At 46.4% G+C, this 24,011-nt stretch overlaps 1 protein-coding gene across 1 annotated transcript; it reads left to right on the top strand.

Moving 5' to 3' along the window:
• Positions 1-21,320: 21,320 nt before the first annotated feature.
• On the top strand, positions 21,321-22,841 carry LOC123139985 (aquaporin PIP1-5). Its single transcript, XM_044559713.1, has 3 exons — positions 21,321-22,053; positions 22,168-22,308; positions 22,424-22,841. Exons 1-3 carry the CDS (start codon positions 21,412-21,414, stop codon positions 22,517-22,519), a joined length of 879 nt encoding a protein of 292 aa, XP_044415648.1. The 5' UTR covers positions 21,321-21,411; the 3' UTR covers positions 22,520-22,841.
• Positions 22,842-24,011: the final 1,170 nt, after the last annotated feature.

The raw sequence follows: 24,011 nt of genomic DNA on the forward strand, positions 1-24,011 counted from the left end.
TAGAACTTGCAAGAACGATTGCGAAAGAGAATCGTGCTTTGGGGTGACACCCTATCAATGGCGGGCAAGGAGACAATGATAAAATCAGTTGGTCAGGCCCTTCCAACTTACATAATGGGTGTTTTTAAGCTGCCATATTCAGTTTGTGATGATCTTATGAGCTTGGTCGGAAACTTTTGGTGGGGGGAAAGGAAAGGCAAAAGGAAAGCTCAGTGGGTCGCATGGGACAAGATAACAGAACCAAAGAGCAGAGGAAGGCTGGGATTTAGAGATTTCTGCCTGTTCAACCAAGCATTGCTTGCAAGACAAGCTTGGCACCTACTTACAAAGCCGGACTTGCTTTGTGCGAGAGTGCTCAAAGCTAAATATTACCCTAACGGCTCTCTAGTGGATACCATTTTTGCAGGTAACACATCCTCTACATGGCATGTAGTCCATCATGGCCTCGGCCTTCTCAAGAAGGGTCTGATTTGGTGCATTGGCAATGGGGAAAGCGTCAGAATACGGCGAGACCCGTGGGTGGCTCGGCCACCTTCCTACCGGGTGATCACAAACCCCGCCAATTGTCGCCTCAGGAGAGTGGCACAACTGATCGGCGCCCAGGGTCGCTGGGACCAGGGGCTGCTCCGCGCTCACTTTATGCCTCTTTACGTCAACGAGATAAGCCAGATAAAACTGAGCCCACGGCTGATGGAGGACATCATCGCATGGGCGCCAGACGCCCGTGGGATCTTCAGCGTAAGAAGCGCGTACAAGTTGGCCCTCGACGAGAAAAACCACACATCTATATGTGCAATGAGTAGGATACCGTATGACACCAGAGCCATCTGGGACATGTTATAGGGGTGCCCTGCTCCCCCATAGATACGCGTACTGGCTTGGCGAGTGGTCAAAAACGCACTAGCTACTATGGCCAATTTGGCTAGAAGAAATATACCTGATACTGATATTTGCCCTTTGTGTGGTGTGGAACGAGAGGACACGTACCATGTCTTCTGCAGATGCCCAAGAGCCAAAGATCTTTAGCATGCCATGGAGGAGTCCTGGAGCATGCCAAAGCTGGACACCGTTTCTAATACGGTACCGGTGGTCGTTGCACCTATTGGAATGGTGCAACGAGCAGGAGCGCCTTCCGCTGCTCATGACAGTATGGTGAATATGGCATTGTACATAATGAGATTACCCACAATAAGCCGGCGCCACCTACTGAAGCATCTCGGTGATTCCTCTCGAGCTACATGGACTCGCTGTTATGCATTAAACAACATCCAAATGCGGACATTGCTAAAGGGAAGATGGTGGTCAACTATGGTCAGGCGAAGAGGAAACAACAAGACAACATTTCCCTTTCTGACAACCCAAGGCCCCCGGAGAGATGGAGAGCACTGCCGGCGGGATGGTGCAAACTGAACGTTGATTGTGCCTTCGTGGAAGCGGACAAGACATGAGCTGCTGGTATGATTCTTCGTAATTCCGAGGGAGAGGTGATATTTGCATCTTGCAGCTATTTGTCATCATGTGCAAGCGCGCTGGAGGCAAAAGTCGCTGCTTGTCGGGAAGGGATTTCACTCACACTTGAGTGGAGCATGCTACCTTTCATCTTGGAGACGGACTGCAGCATTGCATTGAGCATGCTCAAGGGCATAGAAGTTGATAGATTACCAGCCGCGGCAATCATGGAGGAAGCAAAACATATGCTGAGCTTGGGACGACAACATGAATTAACACATGTTAGAAGAGGTTTGAACCGTGTTAGTCATGCACTTGCACCTGAACATATCTTAGCCTTATGTAAGCTAGACTGTAATGCTCCTGGTTGATGAATGATGCTTTACATTTGCAAAAAAAAAGACAAGGAAAACCATCGAATAATCAAAAGAACCAAAGATTAAAGAAGAAGAAAACAAAAAACTTTAAAAACGAAGAAAATCATAGCAGAGCGTACCTACAATTTAGGGGTACCTACAACTAGTCCTACTTTAATGTGCCGGCCCGCTCGCTCTATACCTGAGGTGTTGCACTGAACCCACTCGCTACATTGTTGGCTACAATGGGTCCACCCAGTAGGGAGCATGCTTTTTTTAGGGTAAAGCAAAGCTTTATAACTTAATGATGCACGAGCAAGTCACCCGAAACACAAACATCCACTGCGGGCGGTACAATAGAGTTCCAGCCAATGCTGTCATTCGGCGAACATAAACGACCAACTTTAGCTAATTCGTGTGCTATAGTATTTGCACTACAACGATAAACACTTATAGAGTGCTGAGAAAACCACATTTCAGCTGGAATTTAGTGTCTTCAATGATGGCCGCATACGGTGAGGAGTCCACCTTGGTGAAGTCCAGTGCTTCGAACAGGAGCTGTGAGTCTGTCTCAAAGGTCACCCGGAGAGCACCAATGTCGGCAGCCATTGAGATAGCTTCAGGCATGGCAATTGCTTCCGCAAAAAAAAAACAGGTCAATGACGTGCTCTCTCCGGCCAGCACGGGCCAGCATCACTTCACCAGCTTCATCCCGAATCACTCCACCCCAGGACACAAACGACTCGCCCGGAGTGAAGGCCCATCTAGGTTGATCTTCACCTTATCTTGCACCGGAGGTTGCCACTTGTAGACTGCTATTTGCTTGGACTTCCCACTGAAGAGTTGCATGTATTCCTGTGTGTTGCTAAGCACTCGCCTGACCACTTCTGGCACGTGGATAGGTAATTCTCCCTCCCTTACTTTATTCCTGTGATTCCACCAATGCCACCAAAGGGTGAGGATCTGTACCCTAGTTTTTTCATCTAGGGTCCAAAGGAAATCCTGCATCGCATGCACGGATGTGATCTGCTCGAGCTCCACTCTGATCCTCTCTAAGAGCATGGCCCTCCAGGCTACTTTTACCAACTTGCATTTGACGAAAAGATGTGCACCATCCTCATCTGCTAAGCCACACAAGAGACATTTTGTAGATTCAAGTTTAACTCCTCTTCTAGCAAGATTAGTCTGCAACGCAAGGGACTCATGCTTAATTCTCCATGTGAACATTTGGATTTTGCGCGGGCTTGGCAGCTTCCAAATCCTTTTTCCAGGACCGATCAACACATCTATCAAAGGTTGCCGGTCGCCATGATGCTATTTCCCGGTGCCCCACCACGCCCTTGCTTCTCGAGTTGGACATGCAGTTTATAGGCACTCCGAACTAAGTGTTTCCCCTTGCTGTCAAAGTGCCAAGCCATGAAATCATCGACGCCCTCCCGGAGCGGGATTTGCAGGATATGTCGCGTGTCATCCGGCCAGAACGACTCCTTTACCAGTTCTTCATCCCATGCGCCTGTGATTGGGCTGATAAGATCGCTGACATGTGTTAGCAGGCTCTGCCCATGCAGGGTAATGACTTACCGAGACCAAGCCCTAGGGATCCACAGGTCAGTCCAGATCTTCACCATTGAGCCATCGCCTATTCTCCAGACGTACCCCTGCTTGACTAGGTCGAGGCCCTTTAGGATGCTTCTACATGCGTAAGAGATCCCCTCTCTCGGCACGGCCTCCAGAATGTTGCAGTGTGGGAAATAGCGGGCCTTCATAATTTTGCTACATAAACTATCCGGATTTTGGAGGAGGCGCCATCTTTGTCTGGACAACATAGCAATGTTAAAGCTGTGCATGTCCCGGAAGCCCAGTCCCCCCCCATTGCTTTTGGTCTTGCCAGGGTCTCCCAGCTTAGCCAATGCATCGTGTTCTCCCTGTCCTGGTTACTCCACCAAAACTTTCCTATGAGTGTATTCAGCTCTTGGCATAAGGTTTTTGTGAGGTCGAAACACGACACGGCAAAGGTCGGGATGGCCTGCACCACGGCCTTCACCAAAGTCTCTTTCCCGCTCCTTGCCAGCAATCTTTCTTGCCATCCATGGACACGACCACACATACACCTCTTTATATATGCAAATGTACGTCTGCGGGAACGGCCAACATGTACTGGCAAGGTCAGGTAGTGGTCATTCCATTCTTCACTCATAATCTGCACCTTTGCCTTGACCTGGGTTTTCATATGCTCATCCGTGTTAGGGGAGAATATAATAGAAGACTTCTCCGTATTGATACACTGGCCAGAGCAGTTCTCATATAGCTCAAGGATGTCATGGAGAGCAGCGGCTTCCTCCTGCTTCGCCTTTAGTAAAATCACCGAGTCATCGGCAAAAAAAAGGTGTGACACAATAGGCGCATTTTGGCAGATTTTGACTCCACTAATCCTTCCATGTTCCTCGGCATCATGCAACAGTGCAGATAAGCCCTCTACACAGATCACAAAGAGGTAGGGGGATAGGGGGTCCCCTTGTCTCAATCCCCTGGTTGGCACAAATTGTTCTGTCGGGACCCCATTCACCTTGATATGATATCTGACTGTTGTGACACATTTCATAATAAGGGTTACCCACCTCCTACAAAACCCAACTTAACTAGCATCGCCTCAAGAAAACTCCACTCGACTCGATCATATGCCTTGCGCATGTCCGCTTTGATAGCAACAATCCCCTCCAGACCACCTCTTTTATTCCTCAAGTAATGTGAGACCTCATAAGCAATCAGAACATTGTCTGTGATCAGTCGCCCCGGGATGAAAGCACTTTGATTTTCAGAGATAATGTCAGGGAGTACCACCTTCAATCGGTTAGCCAACACCTTGGACACTAGTTTGTACAGGACGTTGCACAGGCTTATTGGGTGCAAGTCTTTGATCCTATTAGGGTCCTTGACCTTGGGTATAAGAACCACCAGAGTATCATTCCATCCCTCTGGTATATCACCACCATTGAGCACGCCAAGAACTTCTTCAACAATGTAATCTCCCATAAAATGCTAATGTCGCTTGAACACTATAGACTGCATTCCATCCAGACCCGGCGCTTTTAGGTCCGCAATATGATCAAGCGCTGCCTTCTCACCTCCTCACGAGTAAAGTCGGCATCAAGCACATTAAGCATTGCAGAGGTGACCCGCGGCTGAACTTTGTCAATCAATTCATCGACACGGTTGCCCGCAGAGGAAGTAAATAGATCCTGAAAATGAGAGCAGACATAGTTAGTTAAATCCTCCTCCGCCACCACCAACCCACCCTCCCTCCTCAACTCCTTGATCTTGTTTGCCTTATTTCTCACGGACGCCATAAGATGGAAGAAGCGCGTGTTCCTATCGCCCTCCAGTAACCACCACACGTGAGCCCTTTGCTTCCACATTGTATTCTTCTTCTCCTCCAGTTCATCCACCAAGCACCTAAGATTTGCTTCCTCCTCAATCTTCTCCTATGACACCGGATCCTTCATGCACTTCTCCAGATCAACTTTGGCCTTTTTTTAGTCTTCCTTCTACTGCACCAACCACCTCCTTATCCCATCTCTGCATCTTCCCTGCTATCTCCTTTAGTGCATGCACGACTCCACCTTCCCTGTTGGCCCAACTCCTCTCCCACGCCTCCCTAATCACATCCCCACATCCATCTTCTGAAGCCATCTTGCCTCAAATCTGAAGCCTCGGTCTCCCCCCTTCCAACTTCGGTCACACCCCTCTGTGTTGACAATTATAGGCCGATGATCGGAGTGCCTAGGCACCCCATTGAGAACTACAGACTCCGGTCACTTGTCACGCCATGTTTGATTAGCGGTTGCCCTATCTAGCCTTTCGCAAATATATGCGATCAATTCCTTACTATGATTCCTCCAAGTGAAAATGCCGCCCTCAAAACCCAAATCATCGAGCTCACAGAACTCCAATGCCTCCCGGAACCCATCCATCATGCCATGCGAGGGATCTGCTCCACCCACCTTCTCTATATCGGAGAGGATCTCGTTAAAGTCCCAAAGACACAACCACGGCCTGTCCTGTTGGGGCTGCTATTTGAGAAGTCGAAGGGTTCTCCATGTTTCTTTCTTCCTCTCTGTGGCAGATGAAGGAAATATGCCCTAGAGGCAATAATAAAGCTATTATTTATTTCCTCATATCATGATAAATGTTTATTATTCATGCTAGAATTGTATTAACCAGAAACAATGATACACGTGTGAATACATAGACAAACATATAGTGACTAGTATGCCTCTACTTGACTAGCTCGTTTATCAAAGATGGTTATGTTTCCTAGCCATGGACAAAAGAGTTGTCATTTGATTAACGGGATCACATCATTAGGAGAATGATGTGATTGACATGACCCATTCTGTTAGCCTAGCACTTGATCGTTTAGTATGTTGCTATTGCTTTCTTCATGACTTATACATGTTCCTGTAACTATGAGATTATGCAACTCCCGTTTACCGGAGGAACACTTTGTGTGCTACCAAACGTCACAACGTAACTGGGTGATTATAAAGGTGCTCTACAGGTGTCTCCAAAGGTACATGTTGAGTTGGCATAATTCGAGATTAGGTTTTGTCACTCCGATTGTCGGAGAGGTATCTCTGGGCCCTCTCGGTAATACACATCACTTAAGCCTTGCAAGCATTGTAACTAATGAGCTAGTTATGAAATGATGTATTACGGAACGAGTAAAGAGACTTGCCGGTAACGAGATTGAACTAGGTATTGGATACCGACGATTGAATCTCGGGCAAGTAACATACCGATGACAAAGGGAACAATGTATGTTGTTATGCGGTTTGACCGATAAAGATCTTCGTAGAATATGTAGGAACCAATATGGACATCCAGGTTCCGCTATTGGTTATTGACCGAGAATAGTTCTAGGTCATGTCTACATAGTTCTCGAACCCATAGGGTCCGCACGCTTAAAGTTACGATGACAGTTTTATTATGAGTTTATAAGTTTTGATGTACCGAAGTTTGTTCGGGGTCCCGGATGTGATCACGGACATGACGAGGAGTCTCGAAATGGTCGAGACATAAAGATTGATATATTGGACGGATATATTTGGATACCGGAAAGGTTCCGGATGAGATTGGGAATATACCGGAGCTCCGGGAGGTTACCGAACCCCCCCCGGTAAGTATATGGGCCTTATTGGGCCTTAGTAGAAAGGAGGGAGAAGGAGCAAAGGAGGGGGCGCCCCCCCAAGCCCAATCCGAATTGGGAGGGGGCCAACCCCCCCTTTCCTTCTTCCCTCCCCTCTCTTCCTTCCCTCTCCTACTCCTAATAGGAAAGGGGGGGGCCAAACCTACTTGGAGTAGGATTGCCCCCCCTAGGGCGCGCCTCTCCCCTTGGCCGGCCCCCTCCTCCTCTTCCCCTTTATATACGGGGGAGGGGGGCACCCCTAGAACACACAAGTTGATCTACGGATTGTTCCTTAGCCGTGTGCGGTGCCCCCCTCCACCATATTCCACCTCGGTCATATCGTCGCGGAGTTTAGGCGAAGCCCTGCGCCGGTAGAACATCATCATCGTCACCACGCCGTCGTGCTGACGGAACTCATCCCCGACACTTTGCTGGATTGGAGCCCGGGGAACGTCATCGAGCTGAACGTGTGCTGAACACGGAGGTGCCGTACGTTCGGTGCTTGGATCGGTCCGATCGTGAGGACGTACGACTACATCAACCGCGTTGTCATAACGCTTCCGCTTACGGTCTACGAGGGTACGTGGACAACACTCTCCCCTCTCGTTGCTATACCATCACCATGATCTTGCGTGTGCATAGGAATTTTTTTGAAATCACTACGTTACCCAACAGTGGCATCCGAGCCTAGGTTTGATGCGTTGATGTTATATGCACAAGTAGAACACAAGTGAGTTGTGGGCGATACAAGTCATACTGCTTACTAGCATGTCATACTTTGGTTCAGCGGTATTGTTGGATGAAGCGGCCCGGACCGACATTATGCGTATGCTTACGCGAGACTGGTTTTACCGCCGTGGTTTGCACACAGGTGACTAGCGGGTGTCTGTTTCTCCAACTTTAGTTGAACCGAGTGTGGCTACGCCCGGTCCTTGCGAAGGTTAAAACAACACTAACTTGAAAACTATCGTTGTGGTTTTGATGCGTAGGTAAGAACGGTTCTTGCTCAGCCCGTAGCAGCCACGTAAAACTTGCAACAACAAAGTAGAGGACGTCTAACTTGTTTTTGCAGGGCATGTTGTGATGTGATATGGTCAAGACGTGATGCTATATTTTATTGTATGAGATGATCATGTTTTGTAACCGAAGTTATCGGCAACTGGCAGGAGCCATATGGTTGTCGCTTTATTGTATGAAATGCAAACGCCCTGTAATTGCTTTACTTTATCTCTAAGCGGTAGCGATAGTCGTAGAAGCAATAGATGGTGTAAACGACAACGATGCTACGATGGAGATCAAGGTGTCGCGCCGATGACGATGGTGATCACGATGGTGCTTCGGAGATGGAGATCACAAGCACAAGATGATGATGGCCATATCATATCACTTATATTGATTGCATGTGATGTTTATCCTTTATGCATCTTATCTTGCTTTGATTGACGGTAGCATTTTAAGATGATCTCTCACTAATTATCAAGAAGTGTTCTCCCTGAGTATGCACCGTTGCGAAAGTTCTTCGTGCTGAGACACCACGTGATGATCGGGTGTGATAGGCTCTACGTTCAAATACAACGGGTGCAAAACAGTTGCACACGCGGAATACTCAGGTTAAACTTGACGAGCCTAGCATATACAGATATGGCCTCGGAACACGGAGACCGAAAGGTCGAGCGTGAATCATATAGTAGATATGATCAACATAGTGATGTTCACCATTGAAAACTACTCCATCTCACGTGATGATCGGACATGGTTTAGTTGATTTGGATCACGTAATCACTTAGATGACTGGAGAGATGTCTGTCTAAGTGGGAGTTCTTAAGTAATATGATTAATTGAACTTAAATTTATCATGAACTTAGTACCTGATAGTATTTTGCTTGTCTATGTTTGTTGTAGATAGATGGCTCGTGCTGTTGTTCCGTTGAATTTTAATGCGTTCCTTGAGAAAGCAAAGTTGAAAGATGATGGTAGCAATTACACGGACTGGGTCCGTAACCTGAGGATTATCCTCATTGCTGCACAGAAGAATTACGTCCTGGAAGCACCGCTGGGTGCCAGGCCTGCTGCTGATGCAATTGACGACGTTAAGAACGTCTGGCAGAGCAAAGCTGATGACTACTCGATAGTTCAGTGTGCCATGCTTTACGGCTTAGAACCGGGTCTTCAACGACATTTTGAACGTCATGGAGCATATGCGATGTTCCAGGAGTTGAAGTTAATATTTCAAGCAAATGCCCGGATTGAGAGATATGAAGTCTCCAATAAGTTCTATAGCTGCAAGATGGAGGAGAATAGTTCTGTCAGTGAACACATACTCAAAATGTCTGGGTATAATAATCACTTAATTCAACTGGGAGTTAATCTTTCTGATGATAGTGTCATTGACAGAATTCTTTAATCACTGCCACCAAGCTACAAGAGCTTCGTGATGAACTATAATATGCAAGGGATGGACAAGACTATTCCCGAGATCTTCGTAATGCTAAAAGCCACGGAGGTGGAAATCAAGAAGGAGCATCAAGTGTTGATGGTTAACAAGACCACCAGTTTCAAGAAAAAGGGCAAAGAGAAGAAGAAGGGGAACTTCAAGAAGAACAGCAAACAAGTTGCTGCTCAAGAGAAGAAACCCAAGTCTGGACCTAAGCCTGAGACTGAGTGCTTCTACTGCAAGCAGACTGGACACTGGAAGCGGAACTGCCCCAAGTATTTGGCGGATAAGAAGGATGGCAAAGTAAACAAAGGTATATGTGATTTACATGTTATTGATGTGTACCTTACTAATGCTCGCAGTAGTACCTGGGTATTTGATACTGGTTCTGTTGCTAATATTTGCAACTCGAAACAGGGACTACGGATTAAGCGAAGATTAGGTAAGGACAAGGTGATGATGCGCGTGGGAAATGGTTCTAAAGTCGATGTGATCGCGGTCGGCACGCTACCTCTACATCTACCATCGGGATTAGTTTTAGACATAAATAATTGTTATTTGATGCCAGTGTTGAGCATGAACATTATATCTGGATCTTGTTTGATGCGAGACGGTTATTCATTTAAATCAGAGAATAATGGTTGTTCTATTTATATGAGTAATATCTTTTATGGTCATGCACCCTTGAAGAGAGGTCTATTTTTATTGAATCTCGATAGTGGTGATACACATATTCATAGTGTTGAAACCAAAAGATGCAGAGTTGATAATGATAGTGCAACTTATTTGTGGCACTGCCATTTAGGTCATAACGGTATAAAGCGCATGAAGAAACTCCATACTGATGGGCTTTTGGAATCACTTGATTATGAATCACTTGGTACTTGCGAACCGTGCCTCATGGGCAAGATGACTAAAACGCCGTTCTCCGGAACTATGGAGCGAGCAACTGATTTGTTGGAAATCATACATACTGATGTTTGTGGTCCAATGAATGTTGAAGCTCGCGGCGGGTATCGTTATTTTCTCACCTTCACAGATGATTTGATCGGATGTGGGTATATGTACTTAATGAAACACAAGTCTGAAACATTTGAAAAGTTCAAAGAATTTCAGAGTGAAGTGGAAAATCATCGTAACAAGAAAATAAAGTTTCTACGATCTGATCGTGGAGGAGAATATTTGAGTTACGAGTTTGGTTTACATTTGAAACAATGCGGAATAGTTTTGTAACTCACGCCACCCGGAACACCACAACGTAATGGTGTGTCCGAGCGTCGTAATCGTACTTTACTAGATATGATGCGATCTATGATGTCTCTTACTGATTTACCGCTATCGTTCTGGGGTTATGCTTTAGAGACGGCCGCATTCACGTTGAATAGGGCACCATCAAAATCCGTTGAGACGACGCCTTATGAACTGTGGTTTGGCAAGAAACCAAAGTTGTCGTTTCTTAAAGTTTGGGGCTGCGACGCTTATGTGAAGAAACTTCAACCAGATAAGCTCGAACCTAAATCGGAGAAATGTGTCTTCATAGGATACCCAAAAGAAACTATTGGGTACACCTTCTATCACAGATCTGAGGGCAAGATTTTCGTTGCTAAAACCAGATCCTTTCTAGAGAAGGAGTTTCTCTCGAAAGAAGTGAGTGGGAGGAAAGTAGAACTTGATGAGGTAACTGTACCTGCTCCCTTATTGGAAGGTAGTTCATCACAAGAACCGGTTCCTGTGACAACTACACCAATTGGTGAGGAAACTAATGATATTGATCATGAAATTTCAGATCAAGTTTCTACTGAACCTCGTAGGTCTACCAGAGTAAGATCCGCACCAGAGTGGTACGGTAATCCTATTCTGGAAGTCATGTTACTTGACCATGATGAACCTACGAACTATGAGGAAGCGATGATGAGCCCAGATTCCGCAAAATGGCTAGAGGCCATGAAATCTGAGATGGGATCCATGTATGAGAACAAAGTATGGACTTTGGTTGACTTGCCCGATGATCGGCAAGCCATTGAGAATAAATGGATCTTTAAGAAGAAGACTGACGTTGATGGTAATGTAACTGTCTATAAAGCTCGACTTGTTGCGAAAGGTTTTCGACAAGTTCAAGGGGTTGACTACGATGAGACCTTCTCACCAGTAGCGATGCTTAAGTCTGTCCGAATCATGTTAGCAATTGCCGCATTTTATGATTATGAAATATGGCAAATGGATGTCAAAACTGCATTCCTGAATGGATATCTGGAAGAAGAGTTGTATATGATGCAACCGGAAGGTTTTGTCAATCCTAAAGGAGCTAACAAAGTGTGCAAGCTCCAGCGATCAATCTATGGTCTGGTGCAAGCCTCTCGGAGTTGGAATAAACGCTTTGATAGTGTGACCAAAGCATATGGTTTTATACAGACTTTTGGAGAAGCCTGTATTTACAAGAAAGTGAGTGGGAGCTCTGTAGCATTTCTAATATTATATGTGGACGACATATTGTTGATTGGAAATGATATAGAATTTCTGGATAGCATAAAAGGATACTTGAATAAAAGTTTTTCAATGAAAGACCTCGGTGAAGCTGCTTACATATTGGGCATCAAGATCTATAGAGATAGATCAAGACGCTTGATTAGACTTTCACAATACACGTACCTTGATAAAGTGTTGAAAAGGTTCAATATGGATCAGGCAAAGAAAGGGTTCTTTCCTGTATTACAAGGTATAAAATTGAGTCAGACTCAATACCCGACCACTGCAAAAGATAGAGAGAAAATGAAGGGAGTTCCCTATGCTTCACCCATAGGCTCTATCATGTATGCAATGCTGTGTACCAGACCTGATGTGTGCCTTGCTATTAGTTTGGCAGCGAGGTACAAGTAATCCAGGAGTGGATCACTGGACAACGGTCAAGAACATCCTGAAATACCTGAAAAGGACTAAGGATATGTTTCTCGTATATGGAGGTGACAAAGAGCTAGTCGTAAATGGTTACATCGATGCAAGTTTTGACACTGATCCGGACGATTCTAAATCGCAAACCGGATACATATTTTTATTAAACGGTGGAGATGTAAGTTGGTGCAGTTCTAAACAAAGCATCGTGGCGGGATCTACATGTGAAGCGGAGTACATAGCTGCTTCGGAAGCAGCAAATGAAGGAGTCTGGATGAAGGAGTTCATTACCGATCTAGGTGTTATACCTAGTGCATCGGGACCAATGAAGATCTTCTGTGACAATGCTGGTGCAATTGCCTTGGCAAAGGAATCCAGATTTCACAAGAGGACCAAGCACATCAAGAGACGCTTTAATTCCATCCGGGACCAAGTCCAAGTGGGAGACATAGAGATTTGCAAGATACATACGGATCTGAATGTTGCAGACCCATTGACTAAGCCTCTCTCACGAGCAAAACATGATCAGCACCAAGACTCCATGGGTGTTAGAATCATTACTATGTAATCTAGATTATTGACTCTAGTGCAAGTGGGAGACTGAAGGAAATATGCCCTAGAGGCAATAATAAAGTTATTATTTATTTCCTCATATCATGATAAATGTTTATTATTCATGCTAGAATTGTATTAACCGGAAACAATGATACACATGTGAATACATAGACAAACATATAGTCACTAGTATGCCTCTACTTGACTAGCTCGTTTATCAAAGATGGTTATGTTTCCTAGCCATGGACAAAAGAGTTGTCATTTGATTAATGGGATCACATCATTAGGACAATGATGTGATTGACATGACCCATTCTGTTAGCCTAGCACTTGATCGTTTAGTATGTTGCTATTGCTTTCTTCATGACTTATACATGTTCCTGTAACTATGAGATTATGCAACTCCCGTTTACCGGAGGAACACTTTGTGTGCTACCAAACGTCACAACGTAACTGGGTGATTATAAAGGTGCTCTACAGGTGTCTCCAAAGGTACATGTTGAGTTGGCATAATTCGAGATTAGGTTTTGTCACTCCGATTGTCGGAGAGGTATCTCTGGGCCCTCTCGGTAATACACATCACTTAAGCCTTGCAAGCATTGTAACTAATGAGCTAGTTATGAAATGATGTATTACGGAACGAGTAAAGAGACTTGCCGGTAATGAGATTGAACTAGGTATTGGATACCGACGATCGAATCTCGGGCAAGTAACATACCGATGACAAAGGGAACAATGTATGTTGTTATGCGGTTTGACCGATAAAGATCTTCGTAGAATATGTAGGAACCAATATGGACATCCAGGTTCCGCTATTGGTTATTGACCGAGAATAGTTCTAGGTCATGTCTACATAGTTCTCGAACCCATAGGGTCCGCACGCTTAACGTTACGATGACAGTTTTATTATGAGTTTATAAGTTTTGATGTACCGAAGTTTGTTCGGGGTCCCGGATGTGATCACGGACATGACGAGGAGTCTCAAAATGGTCGAGACATAAAGATTGATATATTGGACGGATATATTTGGATACCGGAAAGGTTCCAGATGAGATTGGGAATATACCGGAGCTCCGGGAGGTTACCAGAACCCCCCGGTAAGTATATGGGCCTTATTGGGCCTTAGTGGAAAGGAGGAGAAGGAGCAAAGGAGGGGGCGCCCCCCAAGTCCAATCCGAATTGGGAGGGGGGCCGGCCCCCCCTTTCCTTCTTCCCTCCCCTCTCTTCCTTCCCTCTCCTACTCCTAATAGGAAGGGGGGGGGGGGCAAACCTACTTGGAGTAGGATTGCCCCCCCTAGGGCGCGCCTCTCCCCTTGGCTGGCCCCCTCCTCCTCTCCCCCTTTATATACGGGGGAGGGGGCACCCCTAGAACACACAAGTTGATCTACGGATTGTTCCTTAGCCGTGTGCGGTGCCCCCCTCCACCATATTCCACCTCGGTCATATCGTCGCGGAGTTTAGGCGAAGCCCTGCGCCGGTAGAACATCATCATCGTCACCACGCCGTCGTGCTGACGGAACTCATCCCCGACGCTTTGCTGGATTGGAGCCCGGGGAACGTCATCGAGCTGAACGTGTGCTGAACACGGAGGTGCCGTACGTTCGGTGCTTGGATCGGTCGGATCGTGAAGACGTACGACTACATCAACCACGTTGTCATAACGCTTCCGCTTATGGTCTACAAGGGTACGTGGACAACACTCTCCCCTCTCGTTGCTATACCATCACCATGATCTTGCGTGTGCGTAGGAAATTTTTTGAAATCACTACGTTACCCAACAGCAGACTCCCTATATACACCTGTTAGGCGCCAAACCGAGCCATCTTCCTCCCTTACGTCCACATCTACATGCCACCTCCCATACGAACGTAGTGACACATCAAGACCTCGCCGCCAGAACATTGCAACTCCTCGACTTCTACCCACTGGATTCCAGGCAGGCATGTTAGCGAGCCCTAACTTCCACCAGAATCTGTCAAACTCCTTCTCTGTGAGCCGAGTCTCCGCCAGGAATAACACATCGGGATCCTCCACTCTTCCCAACTCAAGGAGAGATCGAACTGCCGGGCCGTTCTCGAGCCCCCGGCAGTTCCAACTAATGATTTTCATTGTGTCCGGCAGGGCTGGTCAGACAGCCCAGCCGATATCTCTTCAGTATTGTTATTGACTTCCCCTCCCCGCTTACGATTGCTGCCACTATCTCCTCATCAGCCTCCCCCTCTCTGCGACCTCCTCCATTCCTGCATCTTCCTCCTCATGGATCCTTTTATGACCCCCTAGTTTCTCAGTACTTTGCCCTGACTCTCTCCTTTGATCTTCCCTCCTTGGCTTTCGGTGAAACTTTCCCATCTTCTTGGGGTTTGGGTTTTCGCCCGCCCCCTTACTGTCTCCCACCTTAGTTACTACCTGCGTCTGCACCACTTGATCCTTCTTCCTTGAGTCTATTGTCACCCTGGGGAGCGACTCCTGCGACTTCTCCTTAGTTTCTCCCTTCCGCCCATGCAAGACCACTGGTTTTCCATGATCTGTCGTATCCTTTGTAACCGGTTCCTGTGCAGCGGACACATTCATATTCAACCTCCTCGGATTGCCCCCGCGTGCTGGATTGTTACTTAACTGTTTAGCAGGACTCATCACTTCTTCCTCTCCTACAACTGTGTCTCCCTTACGACCAGCCTCCCAACCACCATCCTTCCTCCAGGATAAACTATCGTTGCCACTCCCACTCCCTGATCTTCCACCCGACCGGCTATACCCATAGTTCCGGTTCCCTCCTACACTAACTCCCTTCCCCTTCTAGCTACGGTCATCCTCATTGACAAACCTCCTTCTCCCAATATCTGCTCTCAGCCAAGGAACAAACTGAGGGTTCTCTCCTCTATTCGTTCTGATGGAGCATTCCTTCGTGACATGTCCAACAAAACCACAAGTGTAGCAAAAGTCAGGAAGGTATTCATGTTCAAACCGACACCAAAGCCCCTCTTCCTCCTTCCCATCTATACTTATTTTCTTCTTTCTCTTCTGTGGTTCCTTGTCGTCCTCATCATCTAAGGTGAAACCTCTCATAATTGGTTTACCTATGTTCATCCTGATCTTTACTCGCAGAAACTTGCCAATCGCTTTCCCATCCATGCCAGCATCCACCTCAACGAACCGCCCGATGATGTTCCCTATCTCCTCCGCTGTGACCTCATTCATCATACCAAGAGGGAGATTGAAGATTCTCACCCATATAGGGATGTCATTAAATTCATAGTCCTCGATCCTTTTGCTTGGATCGTAATCCTCCACCGCAACAAGATCTTTGTCAAACATCCACGGCCCGTCCTCCAGCGCCTTCCGCTTCCCCGACTCCTGCTTGAAGGTGAACACAAGCCTATTGTCGCCGGCCTCCTTGCAGTCAATCCCTTTTATTGGGCACCAGATCCGCCCCAAGGAGAGGCAGGTTGCATCTGGATGAGCCGGTTTCTCGGACACCACCCTCCCAACCGCCTGGGGGTCAGATTCCTTTCCTTTCTCCTTCCCTCCCAGCCGGATCTTGACTTCTTTCCTCTCCTCCTCCGACAACTTCAGGCTCCTCAGCATCCCCGCTACTCCCTCCATCTTCCTCCTACAGGCCAAGAACCACCGCCGCACGCCGCCTAGGGTTTTGGTGTATTACGACCGTGCGCCCTAGGAAGCACACAGAAGGCTTGGGGTGGATGGGTTTACGACAAGACTTGCGTGGAGGCGAGCGATCTAGAGAGGACAAGGTGATTACGATCAATCATGGACGAGAACGAGGGCGCGCAAGGCACCCAAACCCTAATCGCCCCCGAGATCGTCGGAGCAAAACGTGAACCGTCACCCGGAGGGAGCGTCTTCTGTCTGACGCACGCGCGTCACCATGTATCATAAATGTCGCCCACGCGCGGCAAATAGGGGTGACTATGCCCGCAACCTCCTCAGGTAGGCCGCCCTATTTTGCAGCAGCGGGCGCGGTGCTTCATTCGTGTTTTTTTTTTCTGTTTATTTTCTTTCGTTTTGTTGGTTCACTCTAAGTTGGGTTTCTCTTTTTTGTTTTTGTTTTTGATTCAGTTTTCTGTTTGGTTTTATCTTTTTCATATTTTATATCCTTTCTTTTTTCCCTTTCCACTTATCAGATTTGGTTTTTGTTTCCTTTTTCCTTTTTGCATACTTTCTTTGTTATAGCTTTTGCAATAAACGGCGAACATTTCTCAAATACACAGGGAACTTTTTAATGTGGTGATTTGTTTAAACACACATTGAATATTTTCTAATATACAGTGAATAAATTTTAATATATGTTGAACATTTTAGATTTGTACGAATAATAATTTTTAATAATCGAGTGAATATTTGCAAAATGCGGTGAATTTTTAATATTCACTGATTTTTGTTAATACACATGTGATTTTTTTCTTCTAAACTGTAGTGTTTGCACTTTAATAGGGTTTTAAATATCTAGCCCCTCAAAACAACAGCCGTTTTTGTAGTGAAAACCCGACTAAAGACCGAGGAGAAAATAATTTTTTTTTTTTTGCTCACGGGCAGAATGGGACCATTCATCAATCAGCTGCTGACTCACACTGTCTCAAAAAAAAACCCTGCTCACTCACGCTATCCTGCTTACTGTTTCCGTTTTCCCAAACGTCGTCCCCTTTTATTCAAAATTTTCATCGCCATCCATTTGGAAAAGGGAAGCTAAATTGCTATCTTTTCTACTGCTTTAGGAATTTCCTTTTAAAGTTGTACCTTTGTGTTTTTGATTGAGGAGCTAGCCGGCTGGATTTGATGTGCAGCAGTAGGAGCATGTTCTTGATTGGCTTTACAGTGAGTTTAGAATACCTGGGCTAGCAGTCTAGCTGGATTTAGGTAGTAGCTCGAGTGGAGCAGGCGCATGCTTAAGCTACATCGGACAGAGACCTCCCACCAAACTTGAACTATGCTAAGTACGTACTGGATTGCTTATCAACAGGGTCGAAACAACAATCAAGTGGTCATCCACCGAGACGTACGTGGGTACGATTCCACCCAGACAAAAGAAATCCACCTAAAATGTACCCTCCCTTAGAATTACGTTACCCGAAGTACGTAAAAGCCCACAAAGGGGACGGTCACTATGTGGATTTAAAAAAACATTTTTCCACAACAGAAAAGTATCGAAAAAAATGTACATACACAAATACACATATAACACGTTCAAGAAATTTTTCATAACAATATACTCCCTCCATCCCAAAATTCTTGTCATAGATTTGTCTAAATGCGGATGTATCAAGTCACGTTTTAGTATTAGATACATCCGTATCTAGACAAATCTGAGACAAGAATTTTGGGACTGAAGGAGTACTTTCATACGTGACGTAGAGAGAAAATATCCCAAATATGTACATGAAAATGGGCCTATCTTTGTTTTATTGTTGGGCCGGGATTTTGTTTTCTTTTTGTGCACCTTGCAAATTATAATATCTTTGAACTGAAATTCACAATTCCATCGTGAATATGTATAAGTTTTCACAGATTTTTTTCTAATATTTTTGAAACTTAGAAATACTATGATTTTTGAATCATTTCAAAAAAAAAGGAAGCCAATGCCGCCGTCCACCAAAAAGTCGCTCCCCCCTTCCCCCTCTTTCTTCAACATGGTACTCGTACACTATCTTTCTGCGCATGTACGGCCCTCCGACCATCACGATGGCAGATGCACACAAATGACACAAGTATCGCAAAACCGGTAGTTGACACGTGGCGAGCAGCTACTGGTTTTGCCGGTGCATGTGACGCAACGGGGTGATGGGAACCCATCGCGGTCGCCGGCCAAACCATCGTTCGTTCCCAAGCTAGGCGGTAGCTCCACTTCAGGCCCAATGGAGAAAACAGCAAGGAAAAAGGGGTTCGTTCCGTGAGCCACAACCGAGCATCCATTCATTCAGGCTTCAGGATGATGCATCCTCGTGCATGATTGATCATCAATGGAGATTTTGCATCATTCATACGTGGACAGCAACGGCAACAACCAAAAAAGAAGATGAAGAAATGTGTCTTGCACGAGCCTGATTTTCAAGCCCACTTGTGTTTTTGCCGAACCATTTTTGCAGGCAACAGACGAAGAACTTTACTGGTCCCGTCTCCGGAAGGTACCGAATCCGACGTGTTTTATTTTATTTCATTTCCCCGCCTTTTCTGCATGAAGCCATGCCAAGCATGCTTGGAGCGATGCAACCTAATTTCCAATAGTAGATGAAATATTGTTCTTTTCTGGGCAGGTGAGGCCGGAGTTGGAGCGGAGGTCACGGTGGCGGTGGTGGCTGTGTGGCCAGCGACGAAGCCGCGGCCGCCGTCCCCCGGCGCACGTCGCCGTCGCCGGCCGTCGCTGTCCCTCTCTTTTCCTCTGCTATTCGCGTGTGTTTTCTTCCGCTCACTCCCACGCATGGCCGCCTCTTCTCGTAGTGAGTGGTTGTGGCAGCTCTCGGGGGTGCGTTTGGTCGTCCTTGTCGCCCAGCTAGTGCGTCCGGATTCCCTCATCATTCATTCACATCCTGTGTGATTGTCGATGTGCCGTGCTGTTACCCCATTAGCGCGCATGTGGCCTAGATTGTCAACTCTATATCTGCTTTGGTAAAGACGATCAGTAACACGTCCATCACAAATCACTTCTTTAGAGTAGCTCTATCTATGACTATTTTTTCTAGAAAAGTAAGATTACCCCCGGCCTCTGCATCTGGGTGATGCAGGCAATCAGTTTACCAATTATTACTACCTCCCGTCCTGGTTTATAGATCCCATTTATAGTTTGTGCCAAATTTTGATTAAAGATGTAACTAACAAAATGTTAATGCATGTCAAAAAAAATTATCTTATTGGATTCGTATTTGAACATAGTTTTCAAAAATATAATGTTTGGTGACATGCGTGAACATTTTGTTAGTTTAGTCTATGGTCAAAATTTGACACGAAATACAATGGGGACCAATAAACCCGGACGGAGGTAGTATTTGCAAAGACCTTATAAAATAGTACATCAGCTTGTTCGAAGTCATCATCTTAGCACTTTCGCTATTCCTAACCACTTGACAAAGGGATGCCGATAGTCGGAGCCTAATACCAAATAGACATCGTAACAAAGCCTAACATCTAAAGCCGAAGGCCCCAATCGAGCCACACATTGGGTTTGGGGTACAAATCCGTCCGACACACTCTAATGTGTTGTCCCCACCGTCTTCCACCAATTCATCTTCAGAACAGAAACTAACACACCAACCTTGCCATAGGAGATGGCGGCACTTTCTTGTGTCCTTAAATTTAAGGTTTTCTAGGATTTCCCCCTTGGTAGAGAGTGGATTTTTGGAACCCGGTGTATTGAAGGACCTTATTTTAAATATTTTAAAAAACACATTTAAAGTTTAAAAAATCTGAAAAAGTCTACGTGGTCATATGGCTGTATATTACACATGTCTAAAGTTTGATGCTTAAATAAGTAAATATGCGACCTATACAAAAATGACAAAATGGTGATTTCCAAATAGTGAATAATGCATGCACTGTTCATCTTTCCAAATTCACAATTTTGTCATTTTTGTGTAACTCACATGGTTATTTATTTCAGCATCAAAATTTACACATGTGTAATATACATTCATATAAATATGTTGATTTGTTTTCAGAATTTTTTGAACTTCAAAATAGCATTTTGGCACAGTTTAAAAAATAGGGCTCCAATGCACCTGGGTTCCAAAGTGACTTTTTGCCCTAGGGATGTCTATATAGGAGTACATACGATTGAGAAAAACAGTTAGAAAACCTTAAATTTGAGAACGGAGCGAGTACTTGATTTGAACCAGAGATTTAACAAACGAAATAAACACTAGCTTATTTCATGGTCATACATATGTTTGCGTATTTTCTTTTGATTTTCGCCTTGGCGAGCAGAGTTGGGGCCGGTTTTTGCGTGGCCATGATTGATTGGATGATCATCAAGGGATAAGTTAGAAGATGCTGGAGACAGCTAGCAAGACGAGCTCCGGAACTGACCACTCTGTCCGTGTCTACCAACTAACAACAATTTGAACAAAAAGGGCACTGCTCTCTTTCTGCCCTCATAATACAAAAACTCTATTCGGATAAATTAAGCCTACTGATTAATCCAATCTTATCATGTATCTAAACTACTCCCATCCGCTAATTAACAACCGCCGACTAAACCATTCTATACCATTACATGACATGACAGGTGAGGTGACACAACAAGAGTAAACAAGCCACAAACATTTTTCACACAAAAATGGATTAGTTCACTAATAGAGCTAGTTAGCACTAATCATCCACTAATCAAGAAGTGGCAGCAAAAAATAGACCAAGAAAACAAAACATTATCATCACACACACCATGCATAGTAGAGCAGCCATGATTGGCTGGCCCTCTATAAGAAGCTCTCCAAAGACACTCCCTCTCCTCATCTCTCCCTCTCACACACACACATCATCTCCTCCACCTCTCTCAACCAAGCCAAGGCCAAGAGCTGAGTGAAGCACCCGCGGCCATGGAGGGCAAGGAGGAGGACGTGCGGCTGGGCGCGAACCGCTACTCGGAGCACCAGCCCATCGGCACGGCGGCGCAGGGCGGCGGCGCGGACGAGAAGGACTACAAGGAGCCGCCCCCGGCCCCCTTCTTCGAGGCCGGGGAGCTCACCTCCTGGTCCTTCTACCGGGCCGGCATCGCCGAGTTCCTGGCCACCTTCCTCTTCCTCTACATCTCGGTGCTCACCGTGATGGGCGTGGTGGGCAACCCGTCGGGGTCCAAGTGCGGCACGGTCGGCATCCAGGGCATCGCCTGGAGCTTCGGCGGCATGATCTTCGTGCTCGTCTACTGCACCGCCGGCATCTCCGGCGGCCACATCAACCCCGCGGTCACCTTCGGGCTGTTCCTGGCCAGGAAGCTGTCGCTCACCAGGGCGGTGTTCTACATCGTGATGCAGTGCCTGGGGGCCATATGCGGCGCTGGGGTTGTCAAGGGGTTCCAGACCACGCTGTACCAGGGCAACGGCGGCGGCGCCAACTCCGTCGCGCCGGGGTACACCAAGGGGGACGGGCTTGGGGCTGAGATTGTTGGGACGTTCGTGCTGGTGTACACCGTCTTCTCCGCCACCGACGCCAAGCGCAGCGCCAGAGACTCCCACGTCCCCGTAAGTAGTCCTATGAACTATATGCAGATACAGTGCATCGGCAGGCCGGCGGCGACAACCGTTCTTGTTTGGTTTGGGCGGTGAAACTAATCAAAGCCGGTGGGAAACATGCAGATTTTGGCGCCGCTTCCGATCGGGTTCGCGGTGTTCCTGGTGCACCTGGCCACGATCCCCATCACGGGCACCGGCATCAACCCGGCGAGGTCCCTGGGCGCCGCCATCATCTACAACAAGAAGCAGGCGTGGGACGACCACGTAAGTAGAATCAACATCCTCCACCATTATTGGCTCGACCGTGTTAAGCTTGATGATGATTATGGTTACGAGCTGCGACTAATCTCATGGACATGATCTGATTGAAATTGTGCAGTGGATCTTCTGGGTGGGTCCGTTCATCGGCGCGGCGCTGGCGGCCATCTACCACGTGGTGGTGATCAGGGCCATCCCCTTCAAGAGCCGCGACTAGTCCACCAATCAACCAGCTGCATGCGGATGGAATCTTATCGCTGTTCATCGTCGGTCGATCGATCATGTGGTGGTGGTGGTTGCTCGCGCGCGCGTAGGACGTGGATCATGTCTCGGCCGCGCACGCTGTGATCATCTATATCTACCGTGCTGTTCCTCCTCTCCTCGGTGTGTGTGCCTGTCGGCAGCGTCACCTGTTCAAGTCTGCGAGTTTCAGTACTCCCTGTTGTACTTTCCCTTCCTTTTGTATTGCACGCGGTTTAATGGAGCGTGCATATGTATGTAAATTACTATTATGAAGGAACGACGATCGAGTTAATTAACGATCTTCTCGCCTGGAGATGAGAATAATATATATAAACATTATGTGATCATCGTCCTATTTTCCTCTTCGATCGGACGTGTGTCGTGCTTATCTACACGGACGCACTCACGAACGCTGGGTGTTCATTTCTTTGGTCGTGGTTTTGGTGGAGTTAACTTTTCGTGCTATGGGTTCATCTCTTTGGTGGTTTTGATGAGGAATTAACCAACACCATGTGCGTTTCTTTTCCTAAAGGGGAAAACCCTGGCCTCTTCGTCATGTGATATACACAGTCATTTCAGAGTCACTTAGTACCGAAAGGAACACAACCACACCGGTTGGTATCAAGATTACAGAGCTCATCTACATAATCTGTTACTGACACGCCAACCAAGCTAATTGAACAATGCAACACCTGCGTGTTTGCATCCCGCAGTGATGATCAGTGGCCAACCATCAAATAAGATGAAGGGGGCTCAATCCTAACGGTGTGAAGAAAAGCCACAAACTCTTGTCTTTTTAGTTCAAATAAGTTTAAAATTTTGATACGAGGCTGTGCTGAATAGTAGTAATTTCTTTCCCAACTTCTAAGGTGGGCTTGAGCCTGTCGAAACAACCCCCTCAGATACGCCACTAGTGACGATGACGTACGAATTAACACCACAACTCTAGCATTTCCAAATCACCCAAAAATGGGACAAATGTGCATCCAGATATATGGCATTTTCGTTTTGCCAAAGCTAGCAAGCTTGCTAGCCAGTGCGACGTGTACATCACGGCCAATGAGCTGACCACCGAGGATAACATAGAGCATGTTGTGTGGAGTATAAAATCCTCATGACATCAGTCACTAACCAACAGGCGGCCCAAAAATACGTTATCCAGCCACATATTCTACGGTACATCTCCACCACGTACAATACAAATACTCCGGGAGGTGCCTACGTAATGCCACAAGCAATCACCAGTTTCAGCTATATTATTAGTCTAGTTTCAACAAATCAGCATAGACTTTTGCTGTGGTAGCACAGGCACCTAACGGCGCGGAATGCAACGCGAGCTACTACTCTAGGTGTCACGGATTCGACAGCTGCATATGGTACTAGTATATTCTAGATGGTCGACGAGATATGTGTAGATGTATGGCTGGGTAGGGTTAGGCGGCCGCGTGACAACGATTGAGCAGTGG

Source organism: Triticum aestivum, chromosome 6B, assembly GCF_018294505.1.
Source record: "Triticum aestivum cultivar Chinese Spring chromosome 6B, IWGSC CS RefSeq v2.1, whole genome shotgun sequence".
Taxonomy (NCBI): domain Eukaryota; kingdom Viridiplantae; phylum Streptophyta; class Magnoliopsida; order Poales; family Poaceae; genus Triticum; species Triticum aestivum.

Coding starts and splice junctions, on each gene's coding strand:
- LOC123139985 (XM_044559713.1), top strand. CDS start 21,412: ATGGAGGGCAAGGAGGAGGACGTGCGGCTGGGCGCGAACCGCTACTCG. Junction 22,054..22,167: donor CCAGAGACTCCCACGTCCCC/GTAAGTAGTCCT, acceptor GGAAACATGCAG/ATTTTGGCGCCGCTTCCGAT. Junction 22,309..22,423: donor AGCAGGCGTGGGACGACCAC/GTAAGTAGAATC, acceptor GAAATTGTGCAG/TGGATCTTCTGGGTGGGTCC.